The sequence below is a fragment of the Cornus florida genome, unplaced genomic scaffold (assembly GCF_030987335.1).
Source record: "Cornus florida cultivar Cherokee Brave unplaced genomic scaffold, ASM3098733v1 CherokeeBrave_3.0.0_Hap2_Chr04, whole genome shotgun sequence".
Classification (NCBI taxonomy): domain Eukaryota; kingdom Viridiplantae; phylum Streptophyta; class Magnoliopsida; order Cornales; family Cornaceae; genus Cornus; species Cornus florida.
This window is the reverse complement of record NW_026775574.1, coordinates 90286951-90302339: the sequence shown is the minus strand read 5'-3', so window position 1 is coordinate 90302339 and position 15389 is coordinate 90286951. Positions and strand designations below refer to the sequence as shown.

The 15389-nt window shown below is 36.7% G+C and overlaps 2 protein-coding genes and 1 non-coding gene across 3 annotated transcripts; 1 reads left to right on the top strand and 2 right to left on the bottom strand.

Moving 5' to 3' along the window:
- Window positions 1-3776: 3776 nt before the first annotated feature.
- Window positions 3777-9999, bottom strand: LOC132303863 (uncharacterized). The gene is made up of 3 exons (XM_059801307.1): window positions 6013-9999; window positions 5325-5487; window positions 3777-4024 (listed from the first exon to the last, which is right to left on the bottom strand). The coding sequence occupies exon 1, from the start codon at window positions 9513-9515 to the stop codon at window positions 8031-8033; it is 1485 nt and encodes a 494-aa protein (XP_059657290.1). The 5' UTR covers window positions 9516-9999; the 3' UTR covers window positions 3777-4024; window positions 5325-5487; window positions 6013-8030.
- On the bottom strand, window positions 6379-7917 carry LOC132305328 (putative late blight resistance protein homolog R1A-3). The gene is made up of 2 exons (XM_059802987.1): window positions 7597-7917; window positions 6379-7407 (listed from the first exon to the last, which is right to left on the bottom strand). Exons 1-2 carry the CDS (start codon window positions 7915-7917, stop codon window positions 6379-6381), a joined length of 1350 nt encoding a protein of 449 aa, XP_059658970.1.
- Window positions 10000-12358: 2359 nt separating the features above from the next.
- TRNAF-GAA (transfer RNA phenylalanine (anticodon GAA)) lies at window positions 12359-12431 on the top strand. The gene has a single exon. It is a non-coding gene; the product is annotated as a tRNA-Phe (tRNA).
- Window positions 12432-15389: the final 2958 nt, after the last annotated feature.

The window sequence follows — 15389 nt, the reverse complement described above, 5'->3', positions numbered from 1 at the left end:
CGCCGCGGGGTTACCAAGGGTCAGGGACACTAGCCAATCCTCCTCTCGTGTCGCTGTGGGGTCACCAAAGGGCGGGCTGTATTAACAATTTGAAGGCGATGATTCTGATTGTGAAAATGGGGAGTGGCATCAGCATGCATTGCATCTCCATTGCATCTTATTATTTGTGTTGAGAATGATAACCATGTTGTATTTTTTTTCTTTTCCTATGTTGAATGATCCCAACTCCTATTGGCTTATTCTTTGTTTTGGATTCACGGGGTCTCATTAGGTGCGTCTTAGGCGCCACCTACTGAGCAATTTGCTCACCCCACTATATATTATATTTTTCAGGTTATGGCAAGAAATTGGCGGATGATAATCCACCACAGAGCTAAGGGAACATAAAGGCATTTTTGAATGTATTTTGTGGGACTTGACTTATTCATGTAAAGTGTATGACACAAAATGCATTATTTTTGCAATATGTGAAGTATTTGGATTTATCATGTATATGGCCCATTTGGGGTAATGTAATTAAATTCGTCTCATGTTAATTCCCGTATATCATATAACGTGTTGCAAACTACGTTATCAACTTGGTGGTTGTTATTACAATTTGATGTTGAAGTATATTTTAATTCATGCACGTAAGTATAATGGCGTGGGTGGTTGAGCATCAAGTGTTTGGTTTTTCTTTGGACAGTGGCAACCGAGTCTGGATAACCCAAACCAGTCGACGTGTGGCATCCATACGTCCACCGGTATCCTGACAGTAAGCATTTTTAACGCGAATGACCCAAACCAGTCGACGTATGGCTCCCCATACGTCGACCGGTATCTTACAGTGTGGTAATCTTGTACACGTTCCAAACCAATCGACGTATGGCTTCCCATACGTCGACCGGTATCACATCCCAAACCAGTCGACGTATGGCATCCCATACGTCGATCGGTAACTCGGCAGTGGGTTTTCCCACTGGTCATAGCCCAAACCAGTCGACGTATAGTGTATATACGTCGACCGGTTCTGTCTTTTGTATGTAATTACTATTTTAAATTCTCAAATTAGACTGTGGCATCCATTTGAAGTTGCACGTAATTATTTTATGACCCAATAAAATGGAATAATTGTATTTTAACCACCGGAAGGACTATTTTGTCCCGGACCTTTTTTTTAGATGCAAGCAATGATTGTCATACCCCTTTGGGTCTCAATTTATTGAATTATGGTAAATTACCATCTTGTCCTTTTGGACCATGATACTTCAATTTAACGTGAAATGACCGTGTTACCCTTCGATGTCTTTGGCTCAAGTGAGGACCCGTTTAATGATTCAGATCCATGAGGAGCTGGGCGTTACATTTCTGTTCATGTGTAGGTGGACCATTTAGCATGGTTGTTCGTTTTATTTTTTGTGTTAATGTGATGAATTAATAACCTTCATTCAACATTTTTGTTTTTTTATTTTATTTTATTTTTTTTGAATTTCGTTCAACATAGTTTTTTTTTTTTATTAACTGGGGTGTTCGGAATGACACGAACTCTTAGGGCCCTTCAACAACACGATTAATTTCCGAGGACCCAGAAGGGCACCTCCCCATTCAGGTCGGGTAAATTATTGTAGGGGGAGCGGAGGCTAACCACAAAGAACACCCAGCGGGACTCGAACCTCAGACCTTGGACTTGTTAAACTCCAAGGTCCAGCGAGGAAACCGTTGGGCCATATCCGAAGTGGATTCATTCAACATAGTTGCTCCTTAAATCTTTTCACTTTTTCTTAAAAAAAATGATAGGTCTTCCGACGTTAATTATGGACTCTTCCTCTGAATACAACGTAATTGGATCTCATTGAAACTCTTAAAAAAATTCCCGTAAACTTCTCTTTCTCTTCAACTCATTCCCAACCACGTTATATTCGGAGGAGTAGTCGGCAATTAAAGTCGGAAGATCTATCACTTATCTTTACTTAAACTTGTATCTAGCAGTAGATTTTAAGGCAAACAAATTGTCAATTATGCCATTTTATTCCTTCTCACTGCTCGAGTCATATTTACGACTTTCTCAAAACTCTTTTTCCCTTCTTATTGTCTTCACCAATTTTCAGTTGACTAAACATATGTTCATCAACAATTTTGCAGATTGATCCACACAGGATAGGAACTAAGAGGCGGCAGGGTGGTGTTTGCTACTGGATCCTCTTAACTTTCCTAGCTATGCGTAACTGGATTCTTGGATTCTTATTACTTTCCTATAAATCTGTAAAATCTAAAACCAAGTTGGTTTTCCTTGTGATAGAGTCTAGGGTTTGGTTGTTTGGTCTCTCATGTTCTTGTCAATCTATTAAGCCTTTCATAAACCAAGTTGGTTTTTCTTATGATAGAGTCTAGGGTTTGGTTATTTGGTCTCTTATGTTCTTGTTAATCTATAAAGCCTTTCGTATATTTGAGAGTAGTATGGCATGGTAATGGGAATTGAGGAGCTTTGGTTTGAATTGTGGTTTTATGAGGTGTTTGTCAGTGCAACAGTTTGAGTTTTGCCCTTGACATGGATTTCTGTTGTTCTTTATATTCATCATTATTTGTTAATATTGGTAGAATCATAGTAACACAGGATGTTTATGTTCGTAAATTAGGATTTGTAAAAATTAAGTCATGATTCACACTCTGTATGACCTTTATCATACGATAAGGCTACATGAAAAGAAAAAATATGTTTATGTGTAAAAGGTTTTACATGAAAAAGATTTTGCAACAATTAGTTAAAGCAAGCAAATGATCATACAACCACAATATTCTCATTGAACGCTCAACATTATTGAACACTCAACATTAGAGAGAATATACAAATACAATATTGTCGTTGACACTCAACATTTGAGAGGAGAGATGGTTTTGCTTCATTATCTTAGGCTCTGTTTGGGTCAATGTAAAATGGCTGATTTTCTCAGACAGTACGTAATTCTCAATGAAGTGTTGGTCCGATAAAACTCAACTTGCCCGGTCTACATGGTTCACCCAAATCTTAGGGCTACGTCCATGAAGCGCACCAAACAAATTCCGCTATGAAAAATATAAAGAATTACAATGGAGAATTTTCAATCAATCCCTCTCAATTGCTCTCTCTTGTGTTGGCATAAATTAATCAATCATACAACACCTATGATGATCATCTCCTTTTTTTTTTTTTTTTTCTCACTTTTCTTCACACCCTAAAATCTTATTGGAGTTGATATATACATAAACCCAAAAAAAACTTGTCCTACAAGAAATTGCCTTTTGTAGAGTCCAAAACCAATAAGAAAGTTAAAACACATCAAGAAACTGAAGTTTCCATATAATTAAATCTTCCTAAAAATCTTTCAAGTAATTAGACTCCACAAAACCACTAAAAAGTACAAACATCAAATAACTCATTGTCCATCACCGCTTTGAACTCCTTCACCATTAGAACACCCACTGTCATGCCATCACTGCCAAATCCAACCTTTGCCAGTCACTGCCCAAAAAGGGTGTCAACACTCTCTCAATGGGATATTCCTCAGTTGACATCCAAGGAGATTGCTCAAATGTGACGAATCTATCTCCCACTTCAGAGCTTGCAAGCATCCTTATTGAAGACATCAAAGAGACTATATGCCAACGGAATTATGTCAAAGGAATTATATCATTGTTTAAGGCGGTGGTAAAAGCTTGGATTAATAAGCACGATATCACAAGTTTGAATTGAAAAGCAGCCACTTCCCATATATACGTCTCAAAACCTTGTAGTATATAGTATTATTCCCCAGGATAAGTAAATTACAAACCACATAATAGCATTGTTCCCAGACAATAAGCAGCAAGTACAAAAACAAAGATAATAAGTTCAAATCTTGTAATAAACATTTTCGGAAACAGTAAGTACAAAAACAACAGGAACAACTAGAAGCCAGAACACCTAGCTGTTGCAACAAGGATAAAAATGATAACATAAGTCCAGATATGTGGATCCAGAGATGTCCATGCAGACCAGCTTCATCTCTTTATTAGTTGCACCATCTCCCTGCACCAAAGTGAGAAATGCAGTTGATGAGAATATATTAATGAAAATTACACCATCTCTCTCTTTCTATTGCAGTTGAGTTTGTTGAGGAACTCGAAGAAGGGCCCCAAGCTTCGGATGCTCCCCAAGAAGGGATTTCTCTTCTTCCTTGTCTCTCTACCAAGACAAGGCATTCAGTTAGATTATGTAAACCTACTATCCTGAACGTGTTTGTTATTTCTTATATATCCTGAGAAGTAAGAGTTTGTATCATTTATTTTCCTAGCCAATCATAGGGTGTTAGTGTGACCTTTCTTCCTAGGTTTTTCTCTGTTATGCTTTGACGCTTTTTTAGTTGATAGCGTATAACATCCTTCATGATTTTTTATTATTATTATTTTTTTTGGTAATAAAATTTTTACTTGGACAATAGAAAAGTTTTGATCTACTTGTAATAAAAACATACACCTACCTAACTTACATCTCCAAATATCTAATATCTATCCCAATACAAAATGTCCTGTGAAAACCAAGATTATATGCTTTTGTCTTGAAAGTTTTCCTTCAATCTCAGCGTCCACCTGAATGTCAACATTTCTTAGTTTAAGGCAAGACTCCCCTTTTTGTTTACAACAATTGATTTTGCAACGTCACCTTTGAGATTTTGAGGAAGAGAATTTTTCACAGCAAAAGTTGATTTTAATGAAAATTTTGATTGAATTTCTTCTTATTCATTGCTCTTCAATGAAAGTGCTAAAATTGATTATGCAGCTGTTCAGGTAAGCCAATACTTATCTGTTGTCTCCTATAGGTGAAGTCTTTTGTGTTGTTACATTTAAATAGCAGATATTTATGAAGTAGTAACATTCAGTCTTTTGTGTTGAAAGCCAGGAACTATGTTCTTTTCCCTTCAACTTGCATTGGATTTGAGTTTCTAAGGAATTAAATGTTTACACTATCAAGATTAATAAACTTTTAAGTGGCCGTTACTACAGTTGTTAGATGTATTACAGTCAAATCAGAGTTTACTGCCAATGATCCAACAATTGCAACAATATGAACAGAAATCATCCAACAAATTATAACCAATGATCCAACAAATTAATCATACAAAGAAGTGTTCAATAAGAAGCATAAATTTATTTGGTCATTTTAGTTCTAAAGTTCTAAAGCAATTGCAGCAATAATTTGTACATGGGATAAAAAATACAGTTCTGACATCTGTTAACTGTCCACTTATATCATGCAGAGTATTAATTTTCAACAAAATGTTGCCAGCAAAATTGTCCCAAAAAGCAAATGTCAATTTCGAAGTACTTACATTTCGGAACTTGTGATACAGATACAGAAACTAGACTTCTTTGGAACATCCCATACACTGTAAAATGGAGAATCTGTTTTGAATTCCAACAAATGAAACTGAAAACTGTACTGCTTCAGTTTGGATTAACACCTACTTCAAAATGAATTCTGATGCCTTGAACCTGAGGTACAAATATACAGCCTGTCAAATGATTGCCTCGTGCTTGCTAGTTATTAGTGTTGTGTCAATTTACCCTTAAATCATATCATGTATATGGAAAATTTTAGTGTAGATACGAGGCTTACAATGAAGTGCTCTTTTAATTTTTGAGTAATTAATCAGTATTTGGAATCCCAACAAATCTAGAAAAAGAAAAAGAAAATAATATCATCATTTCTGATCCCAAAGTGAAGAATCGGTATGGTTCTTGTCTTGTGTTCAATCTGGTTCTTTCGGCCAATTGGCCAACCTTGCCTCATTGCGCATTCCAAGATTAGGTTGCATCTATAATTTGATTACATTACAAGTATTTAACTAATTCAATAATAATTAAAAGAAGAAGAAGAAAAGATCAATAAATATCAATACAATGTGATGGTTCCCATTGAGTCATATATATATATATATATATTGTCGTATAACATTTCAACTGTTAAATAGATAAAAGAAAAACATAAATGAGCATCATTGGATGAGTTCTACTTACTAAAATCCTATGCCAGCACTCATCAAAGCTTATTGCGTGAGCTCCCAATCCAGGGGACTGACTATATGGATCTTCAGGAATTCATTTGCCATCTCCAGTTGGTATTCCTGAATTTGCTTGGCAGAATATATCATGGAGTCGCTACAACAGCTTACCTCAATCATCTGTAGTGCGTCTATATTCCTAAATCAGATGGGATCTTCTTGAGTTTACGACATCTATGCAAAACTAAACGCTCAAGGACGGGAAAATGATTGCTGGAGGCATTCCATTGCTCAATATTCATGTAGTAAAACCTCAAGAATTTGAGCCGACAAAACCCTCCATCACTTGTTTCCCACAGTGGTCCGACACTGGCCTGGAATTCTAATTTAGAGACTCAAGGTTGGGTAATGACCCAATGATTGACATTTCCTCCCATGCTAAATTAGTTTTTGATAAAGTAAGCTCTTTAAGATTTGGGGGAAACTTAACGCCTTGGAGATTGTATGTGCGGTTGGCAGGAATGAACCGATTGAACAACTTCAATACTTTAAGGTGGTCTAGGAACTCTAGCTCAGGAAACCAAAAACCAGAGGATACCTGTGAGATGGTTTGTAGTCCTTGTTGAGATGGTCTGTCCTCCAACTCAAAACGTCCACAGAGCACCAGCTTTCGAAGATTTGGAGTCCTTGTTAAGACTTTCTGGCATCCTTTAGAAGGACATACCTGTGAGATGGTTTGTAGGCCATCGAGAGAATATATGTCCATGTCTAGTGAATCTGGAATAAGATTTCCCCCTCCAATACATAAATGCCTCAACTTTACCATCTTCCAAACACTAATTGGCAAGAAATCCAATTGCCCTGACACAATAAGAGTTTCTAGGTTCTGAAATTCGGATATATTATCCGGCAGATGAAATTCTTTCCCTTTAATCGCCAAGTATCTCAGGAGAACTAGCTGAGCGATTGAGCAGGGAAATTGGGAGATACTGATGCTTGATAAATCCAAAACTCTAAGAAGATTGAAGCCTCGTTCAAGGAATGAAATATCCTTAGGACGTATTGGATTCTTTTCAGAGCCAAAGTACAAGAAAGAGCGGATGTGCTGAGCAGAAAACTCTGAAGAAATGCCACCAAAAATGGGAGAACGGACACACAAGCGGCATTGCTTTGCTGCAATAGGTAGGAAAAGTTGCTTATCTGCGGTGAAACCAGAAGACGAAACTTCTTCATACCAGCAAATTTGTTGCAGAAAATTCTCTTCCACTGCTTTTTTTAAGCATAAATCATGCAACAAATCATGGACACGACATGATTTGATTCCACCTGTAGACTTTCTTCTGACAACCAAGACCAAACTTCGATCAATTAAATCCATCAAGTAACCCTCTGCCACATCTTCCAAGATTCTCTGTCCAATTTGGCGTATAAATCCTTCAGCAATCCATAACGAAACCAACTTCCGCACCGGGATTTCCTAGTCTTCTGGGAATGCACTGAAATAAAGGAAGCACGATTTTAGGTGACGAGGTAAATGGTTGTAACTCAGTGCTAGTGTGTCCATGTATTGGTCTCGGTCACTAACAATACATGAACTAACACTTTTAGCAACATGTCTCCGCCACTCTAATGTCTTGTCGTTTTTTTTGAGAAGTCCAGCAATTACAACAATTCCTTGACATTTTTTAGCAATTTGCTTTCCAATTTCCATCAACTCCGCAGGGCAATTTTCTTTCTGAAATACCCTCTCACTAAATAGATCCCAACTTTCATCTTCATTTAGAAAGCGCAAAGGGTGAGATCTAAAATGCCTAGACACATCCAAAACCCGACTGGTGAACAAAATTCTGCTTCCATTGTAGTCGTCTGGAAAATATTTTCTAAAATCATCCCAGGCTTCAATATCCCATATATCATCCATGACAATGAGATATTTATTTCCCTTTAAGCGTTTGTACAACTTTTCACCTAACTCTTCATCGCTCAATTCAGAAATTTCATCCTTCAAATTGAAAGTAGAGCACAAAATGCTACTCAAAAGATCTCTCTTTTGATAAGCTTGTGACACGTAGGTCCATGCACTACTATGTAATCACCATTGTAGATTATTTTAGCCAGAGTTGTCTTACCGAGTCCAGGCATACCGATAATGGATATGACTTTTAGTTGCCTCTCATGCTCTTCGACAAGCAGCTTCTCTACGGTTGTTTTCTCATCATCAAAACCCACTACGATTTCTTCATCAACTATGGATCTGGGAGCTCTTGTTGAAGCTCTCTCGGAAGACTCCCCAATTTGGAGTACTCCAGTGCCATACATTTTATTTTCATAAATCTCCACCAAGTGTGTCTTGATAGACTTGATCTCTTCTATCACATAACTAACTTTATCAGGTGCAAAAGATCCATAGATCCCTGAGATACTCATCCCGCTGTCATTAATTTTCATCACCTCCCTCTTGATACACTTGATTTCTGCCAGGACACCGCCATAGCCCCTACGAATTTTCTCAGCCTGCTCGACCATTCGCACAGACAAATCTAAAAGAGGCCCCAATTCAACAGTACTGCGAGGATCGAACCATGTGGCACTCAATCCTTTCTTCGCCATTGTCTTCGCCATTGTCTTGATAGACTTTATATCTTTTATGGCAACACAAACGGAACCAAGCTGTCTCCCTGCCTCGTAGGCCATCTGTTTCAACATATTGGAGAGGAAAAGGCAGTCATTAGGCTTGCAAAACGCAGGGCATGCGAGTCTTGATCCCATCATCAGGACTTGGGATAGACGTTGTGATAATTCCTGAAGAGGGTGCGACTGGGAATGAAAGGATAGGTAAAATTTCTTTGTCTTAATGGACACAATTTCTTTCATGAATTTCCGACGAAAAAATAGGCACTTGTTCACAGGAGGGCCACACTCAATCCCGCTGAAAATCCCGCTAATCTCTAGGCAGTTTCCATAGAAAGAAAGAAGATCTTCTTCCAAAGTTTTAAGCAAATCAGAAATTTTGTTAGCCAGACAGACAATATTTTCAGTGACAGACTTAAAATATTCAGATAAAACACCATGCTCCAGCGATGAAGTACTACAGTTTGGATGATTTTTGATGGGCATGTAAGACTTTAGTATCTTTTCTACTGAGGACAAAAACAACTTAACTCTATACCTAATTTCTTTACGGATGCTTCTACGAGGTTCTCTTCTATGATGCTGGAGTGCTAAATCCATATGTTTCCGAAAGTGTGGGCTGAGTATGAATGAGTCCACAATGACATCTACCTCACCAGTCACATCTATAATTCTAGCCACAACATCTTTCAGTTCCTTCTCACGTTCTTCCTTCCATCTGTCCTCTGAATCCTTGAGAAACATCCGCATGAATTGCATCTCCTGGTAGAACCATTGGATTTGCTCCTTCTGGATGCGGTTCTCCCCATAAGCCTTCACAACCAATTCATCATCGGTGTTTAGTAGCTTCATCAGGTTCTCCACCAATAGATCCACACCAGTTTCCATCTCTCACTCTTTCTGCGGGATCAATAATGGTTGGAAGAAACTGTTAACCTCCCTCTTCAGAAGCTCTCAATTAACTCTATACACTTTGAAACAAACAAACAGGGAGGTCATCAACATTGCACTGCCCACAAAACTATTAAGGGGCGCCTTTGCAAGCTGGCAAAGGTAATCTCCTGATGAAGTATGTGATTTAAGACCACACAACCATTCTTTTCCACACAACAGAGAAGTTAAAGTGGGTTTGGCTGCTATTGCCGGTGCTGGAAAGACCTTGACTTGTATTCAAAGTGAATGGTAAGAGGACCTTCTTCTCTCTCTCTCTCTCTCTGTCTCTCTCTTTATCTTTTTCTTTTTCTTTTTCTTTTTCATTTAAAAAAAAAAAAAAAAAAGGAATAACAATTGAGTTCAAGCTTTTTACCCAGGTAACTCACAAAATAAAATACTAGTTCTTTTCTTTTCTTTTTCCTTTATAATTAAAACAAAAGTTACTATTTATGTATGAATTCATGTCTTATTATATCTCCAAAATATATATATATATATATATATATATATATTTTCTTCCAACATTTTATATCAAATACAATTTTTTATCTCCATCCATTACCATTCCTTTCTTTTCTTTCCATTCATTCTACCAACCTGTGCCCCTAAACAAAGAAAAGACAAAATTGAGGAATTTGGGGAATGCATATTAGAAGTTTCCCATTTTTTCACATTTTTTGGCATTTTTTTTTTTTCATAGTTATTTTATTTTCATGCACCAATTAGTGTGCCATGAGGGTTCCTCCGGTCACTTAGGACATTTCTTTTAAGTTTAGAACTCTTATAAATTATATTTCGGTGCATTTTTGCATTTTTTGAATTTTTGGACTGAAAGATTCTGTGTGAGCCTCGACAGTCGCAAACGACACAACGCAACACAAAATGTGACCGTGCAATCACATGGTCTACAAATGCTACATCAACATTATTTTTCTATTGGGTAATTTACACAAACCTTCTTTATAGTTTGTCATAATTACAGAGACCTTCCTTTCGGTTTAGAAAATTACTCGGACCTTTATTTGATGGCACTTTAAATACACTAACAAATCTGTCAAAATTACTGATATACCCTCACATTGGCATCTGAAATTACTGAACTACCCATAAACCTTTTATAAGAGTGACGTCATATATACACTGGTCAATGAGTAAAGGATCTCAATATATATATACCGGCCTGAATCGATGGAGGGCCATGGTCGCCGGAATCCATGGAGTCCCTCACCGCCGACAGAGCATCCTTTCTGTGATAGCGATCTGTGACGGTGACGGCGATTTGTGACAGCGACGACGATCTGTGACGGTGACGGTGACGGTGACGACGGCGATCTGTGATAGCAACGACAGAGCATCCCTTCTCCTCCTTATCTCCGCCGTCCATGGAGTCCCTCTTTTCCTCTTCTTCTGCTTGTGAGGACTTCGTTCCTCATTGTCTCCTTGTCATCGATCAAGCAGTCTTCCTCGTTTTCTTGTTTGTCATTGGTCAGATCTGCAACGACGGCGATCTGTGACGGTGACTTTGATCAGCAAAAATAGGAAATTGGATTAGTTGGGTTACATTTTTTTTATAAATTTACATATATATACTTGAATATTGTGATTTTGTAAAATAATTTGATTAGCAAAGATTCCTTGTAAGCGTTGCCTATCTTTCTCTATTTTGTTCCGACACATAATTTTTCATCTTGTATAGGAAGACCCAAAATTGAATTGTGTAGGTAGTTCAATTCTGAATTCCGAATTCTATCTAACCACCATAAGTTTATTTCTTGTTTTTGAAGTTTTAGCTTTGTTTTTCAACTTCTAAGATCACGATGGGTTTGGTCCTCAATTGTTTTTTTTTTTAGGGTTTAGGTTTCTGGGTGCAAGTTGTCAGTTGTGATGAATTAATTATTACTTTAATTTTTATTTGAGATAGATTAGATGGTCGTGTTTACGTTTGAGTTTGACTTTTATGGTTCTTATCTATCTAATTCTCAGCAAATTGTTAGACAGGTTTTAATTTTATATAATATCAAGTATATATATATACTTATAATATGAAATTATATAAAGAAAGGTGTTTTAGAAATTTTAGTAAAAATAATTTGTCATTGAATTCAAACAAGGGGAGTCCCTAATTATGACAAATTATAAGGGAGATTAGTGTAAATTATCCTTTTAAATTATGTCAAATAGCAATTGCAGGGGCATTAATTAGGAGAAGTCCAAGTAATTTTTCAAATAGTGGGAGTTCCTGTAATTATGACAAATTATAAGGGAGATTTGTGTAAATTATCCTTTTAAATTATGTCAAATAGCAATTGCAGGGGCATTACTGTGCAACTATTTTGCCTCTATCGCCACTTCTACCATTCTCCAGCCACGACGTATATAACATTGATTAGTAATAGTTTACAAATAAACTCTCGGGGCTAGAAAAATTTGCAAATAAAAATTTTAAATTATCCTATTAAACAATAACCATTTCGATTCCTGCAGGTAGACTCGCTTTGAGCTCCATAACACGTTCTTTTGCATATTATTTCTCCTCAGTTTCCTTGAACATCCATGGCATTCGTCTGCTTGAAGAATTTGGTGACAATCAATAACAATCTTCTCCAACATGACGGCATTTTTAATCAAGTATTTAATTCGCGGTCCATATCAGTACGAGTACAGAAACTTACAAAGTCTTCCTTTTGAAGATCAAGAAATTCCAGGGCCTGGATAAGACTTTGTAATATCCTTTCGCCCCTTTTTAATTGACATAGGCCCAAGTCATCTAGTAAAATGAGGATGATGCATCAGGAATGGTCGGGATAGCTCAGCTGGTAGAGCAGAGGACTGAAAATCCTCGTGTTACCAGTTCAAATCTGGTTCCTGGCACATGATTCTAAGTATCTGGTTTCTACAAATTAATTGATATGGGTCGACATATATATCTATTCATTAATATTAATAGTCTAGATCAGAATCCAGTACATACTTTTTTTATCCATCTAGGTGTGAGGTATACCCCTCAATTTAATAGATATTTTATAGATGGGTAAAGTATTTTATAGTTTATAGGTGAGTAAAGAATTTCTTATATAAAGAAAGAATTCGATTTTATTTACTCTTCTTTTTAATTTATCCTCTCGTTCAAAAAAAAAAACGTTAATACTTCATACACATATACATATTCAAAGGGTTAAATTAGTTGGTTGTAAAATCTAGTCTAGAAGAGTTGAAGGATGGGAATAGACAAGATTCAGTTGAAATACAGTACAAATAAATAGAATTAGATCCTCTTTCATTTCTTTGTATTTTCTTTCATAGTCTAGTTCTTTATTCATTCCTACATGACTTTTTAGAACCCATCTAGGCGATGTGCGCGGTACAAAGTTCATGATACAGAACTCGTTTGGTTCATCCTATTGGCTCGGCTCACCCGAAATAAGTATCTTCCAAATTTGAGAATCCCAATGAATCCCTAATTTTATTGTCTTTTATTTTATTTTTGTTAGCCCATCCCTAATACAAATGAGACTTCAATTACTCTGTTTGATCTAGAACAAAAGAAAAAGTACAATCCTTGAATATATAGAATTATATAAGTGAAGATTAGTTCCGTATCATTCAATGAGTATCTTGTATTTCATAAAAATTGGGGGAAATATAATCCTTACGTAAAGGCCACCCTATCCAACTTTCCGGCATTAAGATACGTTTTAAGCATGGATGATTATCATAAGAGATTCCCAACATATCATAAGATTCCCGTTCTTGAAAATCCACACTTTTCCAAACCCATAAAATAGACGGAATTCTAGGATTCCTCCTTGGGGCAAATACTTTTATGCATACCTCTTACGGTTGATCCACACCATACTCTATTCTCGTAAGATGATACACACTAGCTAACAGCCCGCCTAGTGTTACATCATATGCACATTGGGAGCATAGATAATTGTAACCATATACATATAAAATGACAGCAATGGAATGCCAATCCTCGGGCTTTATTTGTATCATATGCACGTTCTTTTGCATATTGTTTCTTCTCAGTTTCCTTGAACATCCATGGCATTCGTCTGCTTGAAGAACCTACATAGTGACGATCAATAACAATCTTCTCCAACATGACAGCATTTTTAATCAAGCATTGGGTAAGCTCAAGGTCAATAAGACGGCCAACAAACCCTTACAATTCCACCTCCTTTAGGCATTGATGGGGGCGCTTCCAAGCTTTACGCATTCGTTTTTGTACTTCCACAGAACTCATGATATATGATAACTGTGAAACAAGAAAGGGTTAAATCTTGTTTTAAAAATAGACAACTGAGTGTGTAAGACTTGATACCATCAAAACACAAAATTAACTGCATAGAAGTTAGAACAAAGTTTTAGCACCATGACTTTTTTCATTTTGAAGTAAAACATTTTTGGTTTAAGTTATTCTCCACGTAAAACATTTTACATGTAAAGTATTTTTTTGCGTAAATTACACTAAACCTCCCGTCCTAATTACACAGACCTCCCCTTTGATTTCAAAAATTACTCTGACCTCCCCTAAGAAACAATCCTTGTAGCGTAAACCTCTCTAATCCCAAGTTGTGACGGACCATCAAATGGACTAATGGATTTGAGAATTTTACTTAAATGGGCTCAAATAATGACTGAAAACAATGACCACGGTCCATCACTAGATGTATTGTCCTCTCTCTCTCCATCATTTATTCTCATCCTAATCCCAATTTATTCTCTGTTTTTCAGAAAATTGTTTATGGACAGTTGGCCTATTTTTTCTACACGAATAAAGCACACATATAGAAATAGATTTAGAGAGAAATAAAGGAGATTTAAAGAGGGGGGATTATTTAGGAAGAGAGGGTGGTGTTGGAGGCAAGGATGGACGAGTTGATGAATCCAGAATAACAATGGCGTCTCCAAAACCCCAACAACTGAACCCATTGTACCCTGAAGTGATCCAATCAAATCCAGAAACCTTGTCTCTATTTCTCTCAAAACCTAAGAGGTCCACATAACGTCGAGCTTGCTGGAAGCAGTTTCTCCGTACTTCGCTTAACATCGTTGCTTTCATTGCTTGCGTCACCAACGAGATTGGCTTCTGATGAAGGACAAGGCATTGGATCTGATAGGGCGATGACGTCTCTTCTTTCGGCGTCTCGAAAGAAAAATGAAACTGATTCAAATGATAAAGAAAAGGGGATAGCCTAAAAAGTATGAATACGGATACGACACGACACGGACATAACAAATTCAAAAAAATTAGGACACGGCGGGGACATGACGAATAGTGTGTGTGTATATATATATATATATATATGATGTAGTACTTGAAGAATTACTGAGTGTTACTATTTTTCATCAACGTCACAATGAAAAAAATACACAAATCATAACTCATAACTAATAAACTATAAAAGAACAATGTTGCAGAGTTATAAAACCAAATAAAAAACAAGACATTAGAATAATAACAAGTATCATTTAATTACAAGTTTAAAATTATTATGTACTGACCACATACGTGAGTAAAAGTTGTTAAATAACTTCCCATATTTATACTTTAACCCAATTTTCTTTCAAAAATTATCTTTTAGACCCCTAAAAATAAGACAAGCGTGTCGAACACACACCTTTGGCGTATCGGTCGCATGTCACGGAGTGTCTGTATCGTGTCTGAAAATAAATAATAAATAAAAATTCCAGACACATTTTTTGGTGTGTTCGACTAGTGTCGGTGTCCGACACGTGTCGGACACAGATTCTTCACCCATTTTGGCGTGTTCGTGCTTCCTAAGGGATAGCAAATGATTTAGATGTTTTTTTGAATTCGGA